The sequence below is a fragment of the Harpegnathos saltator genome, unplaced genomic scaffold (assembly GCF_003227715.2).
Source record: "Harpegnathos saltator strain DR-91 unplaced genomic scaffold, Hsal_v8.6 scaffold47, whole genome shotgun sequence".
Classification (NCBI taxonomy): Eukaryota; Metazoa; Arthropoda; class Insecta; order Hymenoptera; family Formicidae; genus Harpegnathos; species Harpegnathos saltator.
In genome coordinates this window covers 1038703-1054567 of record NW_020230283.1, presented here as the reverse complement: position 1 = coordinate 1054567, position 15865 = coordinate 1038703, and the positions used below count along the sequence as shown (strand labels likewise).

Sequence of the window (15865 nt, the reverse complement as noted above, 5' to 3'; positions counted from 1 at the left end):
CTCTCTCTCTCTCTCTCTCTCTCTCTTTCTCTCCCTCTGAATGTAAACTTTTTTCTTGAATTTTAGAAAATAATTGCTTAATTCAAATAAATGTATTCACAGTCGTGTTCGAGCAAATATTTGTTTAATTTTTAATACAATTTTTTCTCAGTGTAATCCCGAGCGTTGCTCGATCACACTAAAGATCTCCCAGAGTGCCGATGCCCGAAATAATTCTAGCTTTCTTGAAACGAGAATTGAAATGCCGAGATCGACACGACGAGATGATGAACCGAAAGATTGTTATTATTGTCGAGAAAGTTTTTCGACACGTTGCCTCGTCTCTATTAGTCTCGATATTACGACACGTTCTTGGGACACTTTCTAGAATCTAGATCTGCGCTCTGGGAGATCCGATCTCCGGACTTTTGGATTTCCAAAGTTGCTTTTTTCCCGGGGGCGAAGCCCACGAAGTCGCAGAGTTACCAAGCGATCGATCGCTGCTCGTAGCAGCCGCGTGTGTAACAGTGTAGATAAAGTTGCCGAGGTCGTGATGCATTATTCAGCAATAAATCGTAATCAAGCGAGACATCGCGCAGGCCGATCGCTAATTGATCGATCAGTTTCGGCCGAACTTAACCGGCGCACGTCCCAATTAATCACTCGGCCGGTCACCGTGATTCGCATTCGAGGCGGATCGACGAAGGGCGGATTCCCGCCGTGTCGGCCTGGCGGTCTTTCGGCGCTGATACGCGCTCCGCAGGTTTCAATCTAAGTTTAAACCCGTTGCCGTGATTAACGATATTTGCCCGCTGAAAGTGCGGCTGGTGAATCGGCCGCGCGCTCTCTTCGCGGCGAAGACGGTTACATAACGCCGAAGCTGAAGCTTCGGAACACTCTCGCCGGTGTCTGTATATTGTCTATCGAGATTGATGTTTGGCTAACGAGCTAAATTTAGACGGAAGCCCGCGAGTGACGGACAGCCCTCCGTACTGGCACACATTTGGCCAGCGAGAGTGAAAGCCTCGATTCGCGCCGCTCGTCAGCCGGTTTCCCGAATAATTATACCCTTAGGCGACGTGTCGCAGCCTCTGTTGACTCCGTCGAGGTCTTCTTCTTTTTTCCTCCCCTGATTACGCGAGGAGAGACGCTTCGAAGATCCGCGCTTGAGCGGCTCACCTTCGGGCCGGGTTCCGATTTAGCGGCGTTTCTGCCGAGGAAGTTACCAAGCCGCAACTTCCACAATGCCTTAATATAACTCGAGGTAGCGGAACTCGTTGCTCTCCGAGCAACATCAACGAGGTGGTGGGATCTCGTCTTCTACCAATCCCGCGGCCAGGAGGTGCGAGCGCCGCGAGGAAGACCCGAGCGCCGTTCGTGCCGCGCGCGATTGAGTGGGTGGGGCCGCGCTGCCGCTGGCGATGCGGTTCCTGGAGGAATTTCGGGATCACCGGGGCTCCGAGCGCGGATCCTGCGTCGCGCCACGCTAGTCTACGATCGCACGTAAAGTGGCGTGGCACGCACGTTGCTCAGGCCGAGAGCGCGATCTTGGAGAATTCACGCACCCCCACACTCGCGCACGCTCCACACGCATACACGCGCGCACGTGCGACGCACACACACACACACACACACACACACGCACACACGCACACACACACACACACACACAAGATACCCTCGTATATAACAACATTCGGCGTTGAATTCGAAGACTCAACTGTTAGCACGGCAAACGCCATTAGTTCGCGAAAACAGTCCAATCATTCGTGAGTATAGTCGCCGTTCTTCGGGGGAGGATCGGTCGGTCGATCGCCTGCGACGACGCTGATGGGAAAGAAAATCGTGTGAGATATGGATAAATTAACTCGGGAGAGGATTAGAGGGGAGCAATCGCTGCGACATTGAGACTCGCAGGCTGCGAATTAATCCGTTGAGGAGGGTGCGCGAGTTCGCAGGGAACGATCGATCGATGCTCGAGCTGCGAGGAATCGACAGCTGGAGAGCGAGCGGGATGGTGCGTTCAGTGAGTAACGAATTTCGCCTGTAACGAGCAGAGAGTGTGCTGACCGTACCGGCCAGAAGATGCCACAAGCGGGCCACGAGACGAAAAACCTTCTGATGACGTACATGATCCTCATCCTCCTGCTAATCTCGCTCTGGTTACTGTACTCGGGGATGTTTTATTAAACACGGCACATTCCTCATCATGGTGAGTGAGTCAGTCACCTGACCTTTTATGCGCGAGATCGGATCGCGTTGCATCGTGAGTAAGCCGCGCTCTTTTCATCTCGCGATCTCTCTCGACTTCGATAATGTCGCGAGAGCAAAGTTCTTCTATCGGGGTTCGCCGGAGGGCCCGTTTGAGGCGAACTTCACGCTTTTGCACGCGAAGATTTGCTCGGTTCGTGTGACTTCTCAGGGACCGGACGAGGAATTATGCAACTCCGCCAGCGAAAAAATTCGTCTCTGAACGTTCGGCTGCATTTAAAACTCGGCTGAGATAACTGACATTTTGAGAAAAACAATTTTCCGCGGGGAAAAAGAGAGAGAGAGGCAGAGAAAGAGAAAGAGAGAGAGAGAGAGAGAGAGAGAGAGAGAGAGAGAGAGAGAGAGAGAGAGAGAGAGAGAGAAGTCTAAAATATGAGGTCGACGGTAAACGACCGACTAGAGAAAATACCTACAGGTATTTTGCTGTCTCTCCAGCCGAGTTTCCCACTTGGCTCACATTTCTCCCAGACAACGGAAAATTCGGTCACACCGACGATCGAATTATTCCTCCGCGTGTAGAATCGCAAGGGGGTTTCGTTCGCGGGGATAAGAAGACATTGTTATGTTGGCCATTGAAATCTCCGAACAGTGGAGCGCGGTTGCGTCAGGCGATTCGCTTTCGCCTGTTTATTCGCTCTACTTCTAGTCTGCTCAGAATCGCTCGTTTTATACGGAGGAAACAACTCCGCAAATGTAACCGAATTTTTTCCGTCGCCCAAGCAGACGGAAAACTCGCTCGTAAGAGGAGAGAAAAATTCCCACAGGAGGTTCCGGCCGAATTTTTTTTTCACGCAGCTGAATGTTCGCAGACGAATGTTTTCGTTCATAGCGACGGAGATATCGTTTTTTCTCGTCGCCGGATTTCCGCCTGGCCCTCAGCCTGCTGCGCGAACTGGGTTTACTCGTCGACAAATCGCGATCGCGATCGCTGACGATGCGAAACAGTCAGCCATCAGTTCGCGACGACGACTTCGAGTCGATCAGTATTTTTCTAGCAAGCCTCTCGGGGGCATCCGACGACCACCGAAAAAAAAAGTAATTTCAGAACAAGCGGAATCATCTAAATTTTGGAGGATTTTGTTCTTATATATGGCCTCAAGAGGATTCCTCTAAGATTAAGAGGAAAATATTATAAATACATTATTCTTGAAGTTAAAGGGATTATATGTTGTATGTATTAATGAAAATCTTATTGATTTTAATATAAATTTCCTCTTATTTAATCTTTTTTTAAGGGGATTATTATTTATTCTTACTGTACTTTATTCTCTTACTGGTTATGCTAGGTATTTTGAAAAAAAATTATTATAATGTATAGCGAAAAGTAATATATTTATAGATGTACTTCTGACTGCAGTTCTACAATAAGTAGGCACGAATGAAATAAGATCATCGTAACGAACAAATTTCCAATCAGTTTTGTTGTGGACTTCATAGCTACAAAGACAAGTTCATCATAATCAATCGTATGAAACATAATTAAAAGAAAGAATATATTATATTACATTACATTATTCTTCTTGTCTGGCGGTAGGGCATGATTGAATAAAAGAAGCCGACATTCAGGAATCAACATGTTCCTCTTCATACAAGAAGAAAATTAATTGATATAAGAAGAAATCCTCTTGAAATAAGAGGAAAATGGTTAGAATAATATCTAATAAACTTTAGATGAATGGTTCCCTTTAGCTCGCTTTATCGAAAGAAAGGCTTCGCTTAGTATATGAGACTATAGGAAAAATCACTTTACAAATAGAATCCTTTCTTTTTGGGTGATTAAGGCCGGTATTCATAGCCGGATCTTACATTTAAGACCGTCTCAAGTTCAGCTTCAGATGCTGCACAAATTATTTCATTGGCTATTGGGTATCTGAAAGTCTTAAATATAAGACCTGACTATGAATACGTTTCTCGGGCGGGAGGAGAATAAAACTGATTTTAGGATGAGAATCTTTTATTCATGATTCGCGCCATCGAGCGCTCGCGAGCTCGCACGACGGCGTTTTAAATGTGACACGTCGTATTTTAGGGCTGAAGAACAACGAGAACACGTGTCGCACGGCGGACGCACGCGGAGGACTCAGGATCGCCATGGACACCTCGTTCGAAGCCCACCGGCTCTCTCTCTCGCCAGCATTTCTCGTACTTCCTACAACTTTAGGTGCCTCGGAGATATACGTTCCGCGCAAATCGCTCTCTCTCTCTCTCTCTCTCTCTCTCTCTCTCTCTCTCTCTCTCTCTCTCTCTTTCTCTCGTTGCTCGGCGCTCGATCTCCGCGACCTGGACAGCCGCCGGTTCCCGTCGTTCCCCACGTTCGGAGGCATCGCGGGGAAAACGAAGACGCCGGCAGGGACGGAGGAGCAGCGAGGACGCCGCGAGGCCTCCCACGAGCTCGTCGCTTTCTCGACTCTCCTCGCTCCGTCGCGGAAATCGGCTACGCTACGCTGAAAATAACCTCCTAGTTACGTTACGCTAATCGGATTCTCCTAGACGGGGAACAGCGGCGGACACGATATTCGTTGTCTCGCGAGCGCCGATTCGCAGGCGCGTGTCCCGTCGTTGTTAACCGGCTCTGTCCTCATTTGAGCTCGCCGATCGTCAATAAATCACGCCAAGGGTAGCTCCGAGTGTCGTTCCGTCGTGTCGGGCCGCCGCGTCTCGTTTTATTTTCTTCGATCACGATACATAGATCACATGCCCCACCCACGCCTATACCACCTACACACATTCGTGTCCTTGCAGATTTGCTCGCACTGTATCTTCGATGATAGCACAGACGACGAAATAAATCTCTTCGTTCGGAATGGCCGCTGAGAAGTTTATTTCGCTTGTAACTTATCGCAGCTCGCCGGAAATAGGCGGTCGTCGTTGCGCGACTGCGCGCGGCCGTTGCTTCGCGCCCGCGAAAGCCGCGGGGATCCTTCGACGGGATCCTTCACACGCGACGAAAGGGCGCGATGGCGACGAGGGAAAAGGGACACTGCGGGGAGAAGGGGGAAACGCGCGGTTTCCGCGCGTGTGCAACAAGTGCAGAGGTATATCGTTCTCGACGCCGGCGGAGGAACGCGCGGCTGACGACGACGTCGACGACGTCGACGACGACGTCGACGACGACGACGACGACGACGATGATGTGTCCGACGATACGTGGGCGTTTCTTCAAAAATAGGATCGGCGCCTCCAGCTCTCTCACGCGGCCGAAGGCGCGCCGCGCGTATAGAGCACTAAATCGGTGTATTTCCGACGGCCGCCGCGCGAAAATAGTCCACGTGATTAGCACGCATTTCAATGCTCGCCGGCAATTAGCGGAAAAAGCCTTTGGAAAAGAGCTTGCGTAATCCGGCATTCCTGGGAACTCGCGCGAATATCGAGTTACTCGCTTGTTTTATATGCATATTTATATGTGGTCCACTCGCGAGATGGTCCACTCCTCGTGTCGATATATAAATATCCACAAAGCGTCCGCTTTTCGCTCAACTTCTCCGGCGAGTTCTGCCGGTCCATTAGCTTTGACACGGCCGCGTCGGAATTAATGGACAGCAAACGCCAAGTTTGCCGGCTCGCCCGACGACTCGTCGCGCGTTCTCTCTCTCTCTCTCTCTCTCTCTCCCTCCCATCCCCCTCTCTTTTTCTAATTTTTTCATTTTTACTAGATCCGGAGCTAAACAGACCTCTCTTCGGTTGCCAAGCTGCGGTTCATAAAGCGACTTTTCATGCTTTGCCTGCGGATGTGAGCGGTTTCGTTCACTGCGACGGTAGCCGGTAGGATAAAACTCGCCTAGAAGGCCGCGAATATGGCGGCTTGGCGGTCGTTCAACCTTCTCCTAGGAAATCACTTCATTCCGTGGCTCAAACGCGGAGAGTGAAAAGTTTCGTGCGGACTCGATGATTTCGGCGATTATGTTGATTCCCGAGCGAAGGCAAGAGCGCGCGGAACTTTTCACTCGTCACGTTTCCGCTGGCAGAGTAAAATTACGTACACGACCACTGCTCGACCGTGATCTCGAGGAATGTCGCTCTGGCAAACCTGTCACGTTCGGCCGAGTGCTCGTCGATCGTCGCGTCGAACTGCCGTTGCGTGCCCGTTGCTATTTCAAGTAAAATCCCAACATTATTGGGATAGGTGCGTGCAGGTGTTTGCGGATGACGAAAGACGCGAGCAATAACCGTTGCGCAACCAGCCGCGCGCGCGCGCGCGCAAGGAAGGGTCGAAGGTCAATGAATCGCGCGTCCTCGCGCAACGTCGCTTTTCCGCCGACGCGGACACTCATCATCCGCGGAGCGTAATAAATATTTTCACGGGCGCGTATACTCGCAAGTGTTACGGCAGCGTTCCAGTAACCGCCCGAAATAGATCTAATCGCTCCAGATTTCTCGCTCTCTGTGCTGCTTGCGCTGCGTGTGCGTGCACACGGTGTCCCGAAAAACGCACCTCGGGCTCGCGCAGTTGGCAAGCGCGTCGTCGCTCGTACTTGAGGCCATCATCTCTGCCCGCTCACGAGAGCGTTCGATTGGTGATAACACTGCAGGCGAAATGTCGAAATCACAACGTCGCACGGCAAAGAAGTCTCGCTTCGTCTGAACGGCCGCCAACGGGGAAATGGACGTCCTCGATATCACGACGAACGTCAGCTGAGACTCGTTCGAGACGAAAGCTTCTTCCGCACGGAGGAGAGAAAAGTGGCGTAGTAGAGGATTGCGAGGACATTTCTCTAATCCTGGACCATACCGGAGGTATGACCGAAATTCATACACCGAAGAAAAAGTAATTTCAGAACAAGCGGAATCATCTAAATTTTAGAGGACTTTATTCCTTTGTGTGGTCTCAAGAGGATTTCTCCGAAATTAAGAGGAAAATATTAAAAACACATTATTCTTAAAGTTAGAGGAATTTTATGTTATACGTATAATGCAAATCTCGTTGATTTTAATATAAATTTCCTCTTACATACAGATTATTTAATCCTTTTTTAAGAGGATTATTAATTATTCTTACTGGTTATACATTCCTTTATAGGGAAAGGAGAGAAAATTGTTATGAAACTGTCCGGAAAAAATTCTAGTTGAACTTTTTTTACTTTCTGCTGAAAAATAGGAAAAGCATAAACTTTAAGTAATTTTAAGTACTCTAAATGGCATTTAACGTAGTGCGCAACGCGATATGATAAATGGATATATATATATATACATATGTACTTACGCTGAAATATGGGCCAGTATGTCTTCAAGTTGATTTTCTCCAAAAATTCTTGAACTTCGTTCATGACGAAACTACCGGGAAAACAACACAAACTGAATAACGATCTCTCTTTTTTTTCCCTTTGCCCATAGACGTTGCCCATAAAATAAATGTGGCGACTATCGTCATATGCATAGAGAGAGTGTTTCTGTGCGAGTAAATGAAAGAGAGGAAAAATGCTGACAAGCGTCCCTTTTCATATAAGAGGAAAATTAATTGATATAAGAGGAAATTCTCTTGAAACAAGAGGAAAACAGTTAGAATAATATCTAATAAATTTTAGATGAGTGGTTCATTCTAATCGCTTTATCGAAGGAGGAATTCTCTTCCCATAAAAGGCTTCGCTTAGAAATATGAGCCTATGGGAAAGATCACTTTACAAATAGAATATTTTTCTCGGGTGTATTGCAGTATCTGTGTGGTCCAGTTAATTACAAAAGATATTGTAGAAGGGAACATAACTGGGATGTAATTTTTACTACAATATTTTTCTTCGTACGTAGGAATCTTGCAGTTTTCTTTTCTATCCTGCCGCTCTCCCAGGCAACAGGCGACTCGGTTGCGTGTTCTCCCGTGTAAAATTAGAAGAAATATCCTCTCTGGCTCTCGAAAGTCGTTTAATTAACGGGGCAAAGTTCACTCACATCAGCGGAGCTGCCTGTCCCGCGTGTCGCTAAGAGTTACAGAATGAGCACAAAGCGCGATAGACGCGAAATATAATTATATAATAATATTTATATCGGCGCTCTCGGGCCACTCTGCTGCGTGACGAAATACCTCCCGGTCAATGGCGGTCATTTCGGCTTCTTCGAGTTGCGGTACGAGCGGATGTACAGTCCGACGAAGTAGAAGATCTCCACGACGCTCAGAAAACTGCAGCCCAGGAAGAGACTAAAGATACCGCCCACCGACGCTGGAAAAAGAAGCGCAAAGGGAGAAAACAAACGCAGTTCTCGTCGCTCCTCATCGAGCGACGCGCGTTGTACACGGAAGAAAAAAAGTCGTCGGTTTGTTCGTGCAATTCGTGGACAAAGGAGCGGAAGCGAGAATTCGCTGACGAGAAACAACGTCTCCAGGTCCAACGTTATAACCAGGATATCGAACGAAAAGGATTCGGCTGAACTTTCGATTGCGGCCGAGGAGTTTTACCGAGAACGAATGCTGAAAAATTCCCTCTCGTGGGAATCCTTCGGTTTCTGCAACCGAGCCTCCCATCAATTTTTCCCAGCAGACGGATAATTGCACCGACGACGGGGGGGATACTTTTTATTCCGCGTACGCAGACGAGAAAGTGAGATATCGCTTACCTAGCAAATACAACTCATCGGCGCTCGGGATCGTATCGGTGCTGGTGAAAGTCTGGTAACTCATGAACACCGTCATGATCGCTTGCGCGTCCGACATATTTTTGCTGCAACACGCAAATAATATGAAGACAGATGAATACAGTCGGGGCTTGCGAAAGTCCTTGCGCGCGAGTCACTCAAGTCACACACACACACACACACACACACATGTCGCCGTTGCCTCGTTACCGTTTGCTCAACAGACGGAGATCGTTGCAATCTCCATTACCTTCATCGTCGGCTTTCAAAAGTCTTCTCTGTGACTTCCTGTCGCTCTTTACACGTGCACGCAGGAAAAAGCTTCGTGCAGCTTCGTTTTTCTGTCATCTCGGTCGCGGTAACGGCGATCTTTCATTTTCGGTGTTCTCTCAGAGAGACAGAAATCCAGCTGCACGAACCGACATTTTTTCCGTGCGAAAATACAGGATGTACCCGAGACAAAGTCACGGCTTCTACACTTTAACCCTTTGACGCCCTCTGGTAACTATAGTTGCCAGAAAGGCATTTCCAAGAATCCATAACTTAGTGAAAAAAGGAGATATTTTCGTTTTCTTTGCACCTGCACTGTAAAGGTGAATTCTTCTTCTAAAAAATGGTATATAGATCGTATGTAGATTCGATATAGTCTGTTTTTAGCTCAGTTTTAGTGATAACATGTTTTGTCAGATTCCAAGTAGGCATAGTTCGCATTGTTACTGACATCTAGAAGCGCACTATAAATGAATAGATTGGTATCTGTTATAATTGTATACATTTGGAAGCTTTCTCAGATGCACAATGTGAAATTAAAAGAATATACAGAAATTCAAAATGGCGAATCCAATATTGGTGGACACGAAAATCAAGAAGAAATCAACCTATTTTCGTGAAACCTGTTTTTTATGCGGCGAAAAATGAAGGGACGATTGACTATCTAAATGGTGGGATCTATAAGTGATATTCTTCTGAAATAGTAAGCTTGACGCTCTTACTGATAAACTTCACTCACAAATACAGCAAAGTTTCAGCTGAAAAATGTCAAGCTGTCTATCAGAACTATGTCGTATAGATTACCCTTCATTTTTCTCTGGATAAGTCGCTCATTTCGTACATGCTTTTAGGATCCAAGTCATATTTACCAATAAGCAAAGAAAACGAACGATAAAAAAGACCAATGTAAAATTCTGATATTTTTTTTGGTTATCACTACTTACAGTCTCAGTTCAAAAAGATTCAAATTTTATATTCTTGAAACACTGATAAAAAAGTCGGGCGTTAAAGGGTTAATCTGCCACGTATCGAAAGTAACGGGCCACGACTCACTGCGTAGACCACACGTTGGACTCGTGTCTGTTCAGCACGACCGTCGTCCCTCGTGAATCGTAAAACACCTCCAAGCACGGGGAATAGCATCTGCACGTAAAGTTTCCCATTCTGCTCTCCTGAATCACTCGTATGTTGTCCGCGTTCTCGTAGAGGCAATTGAAATTCTCCCAGTCGCAGATCTACGGAGACGTATATCGACTCGCTCACCTTCGTGTGTCCGCTAACGGTGCGTCAGGCCGGTGCGAAGGTTCGTCGTATTTGTCGGGTGAAACAAAAGGTCGAGAAGAAAGTTATGAAATTTCAAAGGATTGATCTCTCGATGACTTGCAGCGATTTAGCAGCCTAATGCACAATTTCTTCACCTCTAGATAAGTTGCCGATAACTTTATCCATGAGATATCTCCCAGAATCGGTTTTCTTCACCTTTGTAAAGTTTGTATCCGGCGGATAAACTTATTCTCTACCTGAAGATGCGGATATCTGGCAGATATGGATTTCAGTGGCCTGACATGACAAAAAAATTACAAGAATACGTAATCGTTGTTGTTTTTGATGAAAACACAAACATAATAATGGATTTGTTGCTCGTGGGTATTAATATTTTTTAATCTGATGATGAATTTGTAGAGAAAAGACGAGGAAAATTCGCCGAAGCAGCATTAAATTCGTCGCAAATTTTTTGTCCAAGCTTCATTTTTACCCTTCCATGTTGTCGCATCGGTTCTTTTATTCTCGACAATATGTTTGTGTAATCTCGATTAACAAATCAATTTCAATTTTTGTAAAATTTGCTCCTCTCTTTTTTCCTTCTCCGTTGAGCCGGGTAATTGTCTGCTCGACAACAGTTTTCAAAATAGTTAACCGAAAATAGGCTGAAAAATATTTATTTTCGCGAAATATAACATCACTTGAGAAGAATATGTCGGTTGGTTGGTTGATCGGATAGAACTGGCCCGGAGGAGAATATGTCGCTGGCAGAAATATGATAACTTACAACAAATTTCTAATATATCTTGTGTCGAAAGTTAGTAGTACGAAGAATAGCTACCTGTTAGATACGTAAGCAGAGGTTACAGTGAAGAAAACGAATTTTTAGTTATCTGACGGGTATCTTCATCTGGTAGATAGCTATTGGGAGGTGCGAAGAAACCGGGCGTAAGGAGTTTGTTCATTTCCTTTCCAATACGCGCGAACAGACTTTCCACGAGCGCGAAAGCGGAAAAGCGGCGAACCTTTCGCAACCTGCCTGAAGTAGGAAATAAAAGAACGCGACGCAACGCGGCTTCCGGTTACTTTCAACGAGTATCTGACCGCCACGGCCTCGTAGTAGAACGGCACGCAGCCGCAGATTCGCAGGGCAGCCTCGATGGAGCAGTCGACGAAGCAGTTGGAGTAGAGATACACGGGAAGGTACTTGAGCTTGGCGGCCTCGTTCTTCACGCAATGCGGCACCAGCTCGTTGCGAGCGTTCAGCCGGGAGTACCCGCTGAGCTTCTTCTTCACGTATGGTATCACGGCGATCTGTCGGCGAGAGATCGCAAAGCTATCGGGCTCGGCTTCTCTGATAGTGTGTTTTCGCGAAAGACATGTAAATTCTCGCAGTTGTAAACGGTTATTCGGTCACCCGTAATTCCTGTCCCGCTTGGAGGAGATGTCTATTAGCGATGGCGCCGAGGTACTCCAGAGGATGATGAGTGTACACCTGTTTCGGGGGAAAGAAAGGGGGAGGAGAGAAGAGAAAGAGAGAGAGAGAGAGAGAGAGAGAGAGAGAGCGTTAATGACTTCAGATGAATTCGAGAACGAACGAACGCGTTCCCTCGAGCCGCGTCTGGCGATCGAGATAGAGCTAAGCGCCAACGTCAACATTGCGTACCAGGATGCCGACGGAGTTGGTCGAGTATTTCACGAACTCCCCGGTGCCGTCATTCTCCACCAGCAGTTTCCGATGGAGGGTAATCACGAGACCACTCGCCGGGCCGAAGAAAGCAGTCTTGATGTACCGGATGATGCCCAAATTGCTGGCAGCCGAAACACGCGGTCGTGGTAAAACCAACAGGATCGCGAGTGGTCCACGCGTAACGTGGAAGTGGGAATAATCACCTGTTCGCTATGTAATCCTCCAAGAGGAAGTTGAAGGAGCAGCACACACCCTGCGACGCGTGAGACACTCTGAATATCTCGCTGCAGTTCTTCTTCTCTCCGTCCCACCAGCAGGACTCGATCAGGTCCTCGCAAGGTCGCAGGAACTTCAGCAGCTCCAGCAGCGTCATGTTGTTCACTTCCAGCAGCGTCCTCAACTTGTTCAGGTGGTTCTTGCCGCCGAGCACGCGCTCGCTCGCAAAGGCGGTGCCGTACCTGAGGAATTTTGTGGCTCGCCGCGTTCAACGTCAACTGGGTCAACACGTTGACCGCCAGGCTGATCTCCACCGACCGCGATGCTGCGATGCTCCCCCTCCCCCTCCCCCCCCCGCTCGAGCCAAGGTGGCAGTCAATGTGTTGAGACCATGATATATACCACCGCGGCTTATTAAGTTACGTTTTAAAATAAGATTGACTGCGCCCGCAAGGTCTATTTAAGTTATCTGACCGCCGAAGAGCCAACGAAGCGTGGCGAGAAATATACGTGCTACATTCATCCGTCGTATCTTTAGCGGGATCAGTGAAAATCAAAGTCAGCGTGCTGAGAGCGCTGAGATCCATCAGACGCTTTGAAGCGTTCCCGCGTGGAACTCCTCAGCTTTGTTTCCCTCATCGCTCTCCTGACTCTCCTCGCGATGGAAACGTCGCGACGCTACCGACGCAGAGCTGAGATCTCAAAATTTAATACTACGATATTAAAAGTCTAACAACCAAGTGGTTTCGTTCTGGATGGAGCGAAAACCACGACTGTTGCCCGCTACAAAGTGTCAGATGGATCGCGGCGTAAATTAGCCGAAGATGTTGCTCTCGAGAGCCGCGCGACCGGCGATCTTCTCGCGATCGCCGCTCGTTCTGCAAATCACGGCGGTTTGTTGGCGAACGAACGTACGCACGTACTTGAGCAGAAACATCGCCGTATTGTTGTCGACGTCGGCCGGCAAACGCAGCCGCTGCAGCAACTGCCCGCGTCTCGCGGCCAACGGCGGTACCAAAGGGCAAAGGGTCACTGCCGGGAAGGGAATCATGAATATCGGTGCTTGAAAGGACTCGACGACTGTGCGAAACGGATTGGCGCTGTAACGCCTCCAGAAGGTGTAGACCATCCAGATCAGGACTGAAAGAACGACACGAACCTGGTCGAGACCAACCATTGGAACGTCGTCGGAGAGAATTCCGACGGGATTCCCAGGTCTCCGCAACGATCGTTTGAAAGTACAATTATGAATAGATGAAAGGCCATCCGCCTCTTTTTTTTTTTGTAAACTTCGAAACGCATTCATCTTGTCTAATGGGAGGATTGTCTCACTGGACAATATGGACGCATTCCGAAAATCACACCAAAAATAGCAGGTGACTTTTCAGCTCACGATTGTGCGAGGAAGAAACTCACTTTGTTGTCGGGCCTACAAGGTGTCCGAACTAAACTCTCATTCGTTAATGCGCCGAACGAGCTTGAAGTCGCTCGCTGTAGTTGCGTTCTTAACAGGTATACTTCGTAATAAGTAAGAAGCGCATGTTTGGACTTCCCGAGCAAAAAATTGTTAGAGCCATCCTTATGAAGCGTAAAGCTCCAATAAGGTTGAAAGTAGGATGTCCTAAAAAAGGGATGCCTCATTATTATCAAATCAGGCCCCGAGATGGATCTTTTAGGGATATCTTAAATTTTACGAAATAAGACTCTGATAAGGAAAACTGATGAGGATTTTGTTAGGGGTACCTTAGATCTAATAAACAAGGCTTTAATAGGCAAGGCTGAGAAGAGTCTTAGAAGAATTTATTAGGGATACCTTAGACTTTACGAAATGACGCTTTAACATGGAAAACCGATGTGGGCCTCAGAAGGATCTTTTAAGGATGCTTTAGATATACAAAATCAAGTTTTGTTATTGAAAATTAATAAGATCTGAAACGTGTAATAAAATTGCCATAGTTTAGTATTGTTTTAGTAGGTACGCTCTATCTGGTTCCTTTAAAGATTTTTTTAATTATGCCGCAATTAAAAACAAATTTTATTAGTTTTGTTAGTTGCCAGTTTTGAAACGCAGCAAACTTTAATAAAATCAGTAGCAGGATTTTTATGTGTAAAGAATGCTACATTTTATTGTAAAATATGATATTTTTTAAATAAAGAATTCTTGTTGTGTGTGTATGTGTGTGTGTGTGTATACTAACAAGGTTATAAAGAAATAAAGAAATTACAGTCTAAATTTCTTGGGATGAAAAGAACGAATATCTTTACTCAAGCAATAATAAAAATATTTTCTTATAAAACCCTGTTGATATTACCTTACGGTTTTGTTAATATTGCCTTATGAGGTCCTCATAATATTGCCTTATAAGGATCCGTTAAACCATTTATTAGACTCATCTTGTAAAGCTCTTGTCTTTTTATCCATACTAGGACCCGATTAATGTTAGAGAAAAATAATCAGCCCCTTATCAGAGCTCTATTAATTTTTCTACTCAGGTTGTTTCATATAACTGCTTCTTTTTTTAGCAACGACAAATCTGCGGGTAGTCACACACGTGCGACGTTGCGCGACACATCTGATACTCGCCAGGACATCGGAAGACAAATTCAAGGCGTCAGATTCTCAGACTGTCTCACGGAGCTCGCTCAGCGTTGGATATTCAATCAATCGAAATGATCAAAATTAACATGGAATAAATCGCGATCGCATATCATGATTGCGCTTCATCTGCTTGATTATACGCCGATGAATTGTTCGTTTCATCGGCCGACTAATTTATTCATGCGTGACGATCGACCGATTCGCCGGTTATTTTAGTCAACCAAGATCGTCCCGTCGATTGACGCCCAACACTGATCCTCCCATTGCACTCATTCAACAATTCTCTTCAATTGCTATCTTAATGGTAGACTTTTCCGTTCAAGGTGACGCGCTCTACCTGCACCCAGTGTGCGCCATACTCTCAACTTCGGACACCCTGTATACGAGAAACTACGAGCAAGATTTGTCACTCACACACGAAGCTGCAGATCATGATCAGAGCCCAGCCGACCTTCCCGACGATGCTGGGTCTTATCGACAGGTTGCTGAGGTACTTGACGCCGTGCAGCGAACTGTCCTGCAGATATTCCGTCAGGAATTTACGAACCGTCGACTTGGCGCTCTTGTCCTTGGAGCGATCGTCGCGCAATTTCGCATCAGCGTGTTCGAGCGGCCACTTGCCCGTTTTCCTCGAGGCTCTCATATGATCCACCAGGACCCTCTTGGTCGCGTAGCGCCTTCTCTCACGCGAGGTCTTCGGCAACATGACGCGGGCGCCGAGTGGAACACTCGCGAATATCGTGCGCGTGTAACCTTTTTTTCCTAGTCTCTCGTCGCAAAATACTTCGCGCGCAAACTATCAGTTTGGCGTGTCGACGCGGTGCTTCTTCTACGTCTGAGAGCTGGTCTGTACTGTCGTTTAGTCCAAGTCGCACGCCGAGATGCTATCGCGCGCAGAAAGTTGCGATCAAACATGCGAGCGTTGCGTGCCGCGGCTGAATGTGAATTATTTATCGCGTTCTGCAAATTTCATGAAATGTAGACGACGGCGAATCGCCTGTAATTTTGCCCCG

At 47.0% G+C, this 15865-nt stretch overlaps 1 protein-coding gene and 1 long non-coding RNA gene across 2 annotated transcripts; one reads left to right on the top strand and one right to left on the bottom strand.

Moving 5' to 3' along the window:
* The first annotated feature begins 89 nt into the window (after positions 1-89).
* LOC105181072 (uncharacterized) lies at positions 90-5054 on the top strand. The gene is made up of 3 exons (XR_849596.3): positions 90-1748; positions 2037-2191; positions 4280-5054. It is a non-coding gene; the product is annotated as an uncharacterized LOC105181072 (long non-coding RNA).
* Positions 5055-7761: 2707 nt separating this feature from the next.
* LOC105181083 (sodium channel protein Nach) lies at positions 7762-14317 on the bottom strand. Its single transcript, XM_025302172.1, is given in 10 exon segments — positions 7762-8402; positions 8797-8900; positions 10138-10319; positions 10605-10644; positions 11049-11111; positions 11270-11756; positions 11758-11842; positions 12014-12158; positions 12241-12511; positions 13073-14317. Coding segments are annotated over 10 exon segments (1806 nt in total). The 5' UTR covers positions 13383-14317; the 3' UTR covers positions 7762-8283.
* Positions 14318-15865: the final 1548 nt, after the last annotated feature.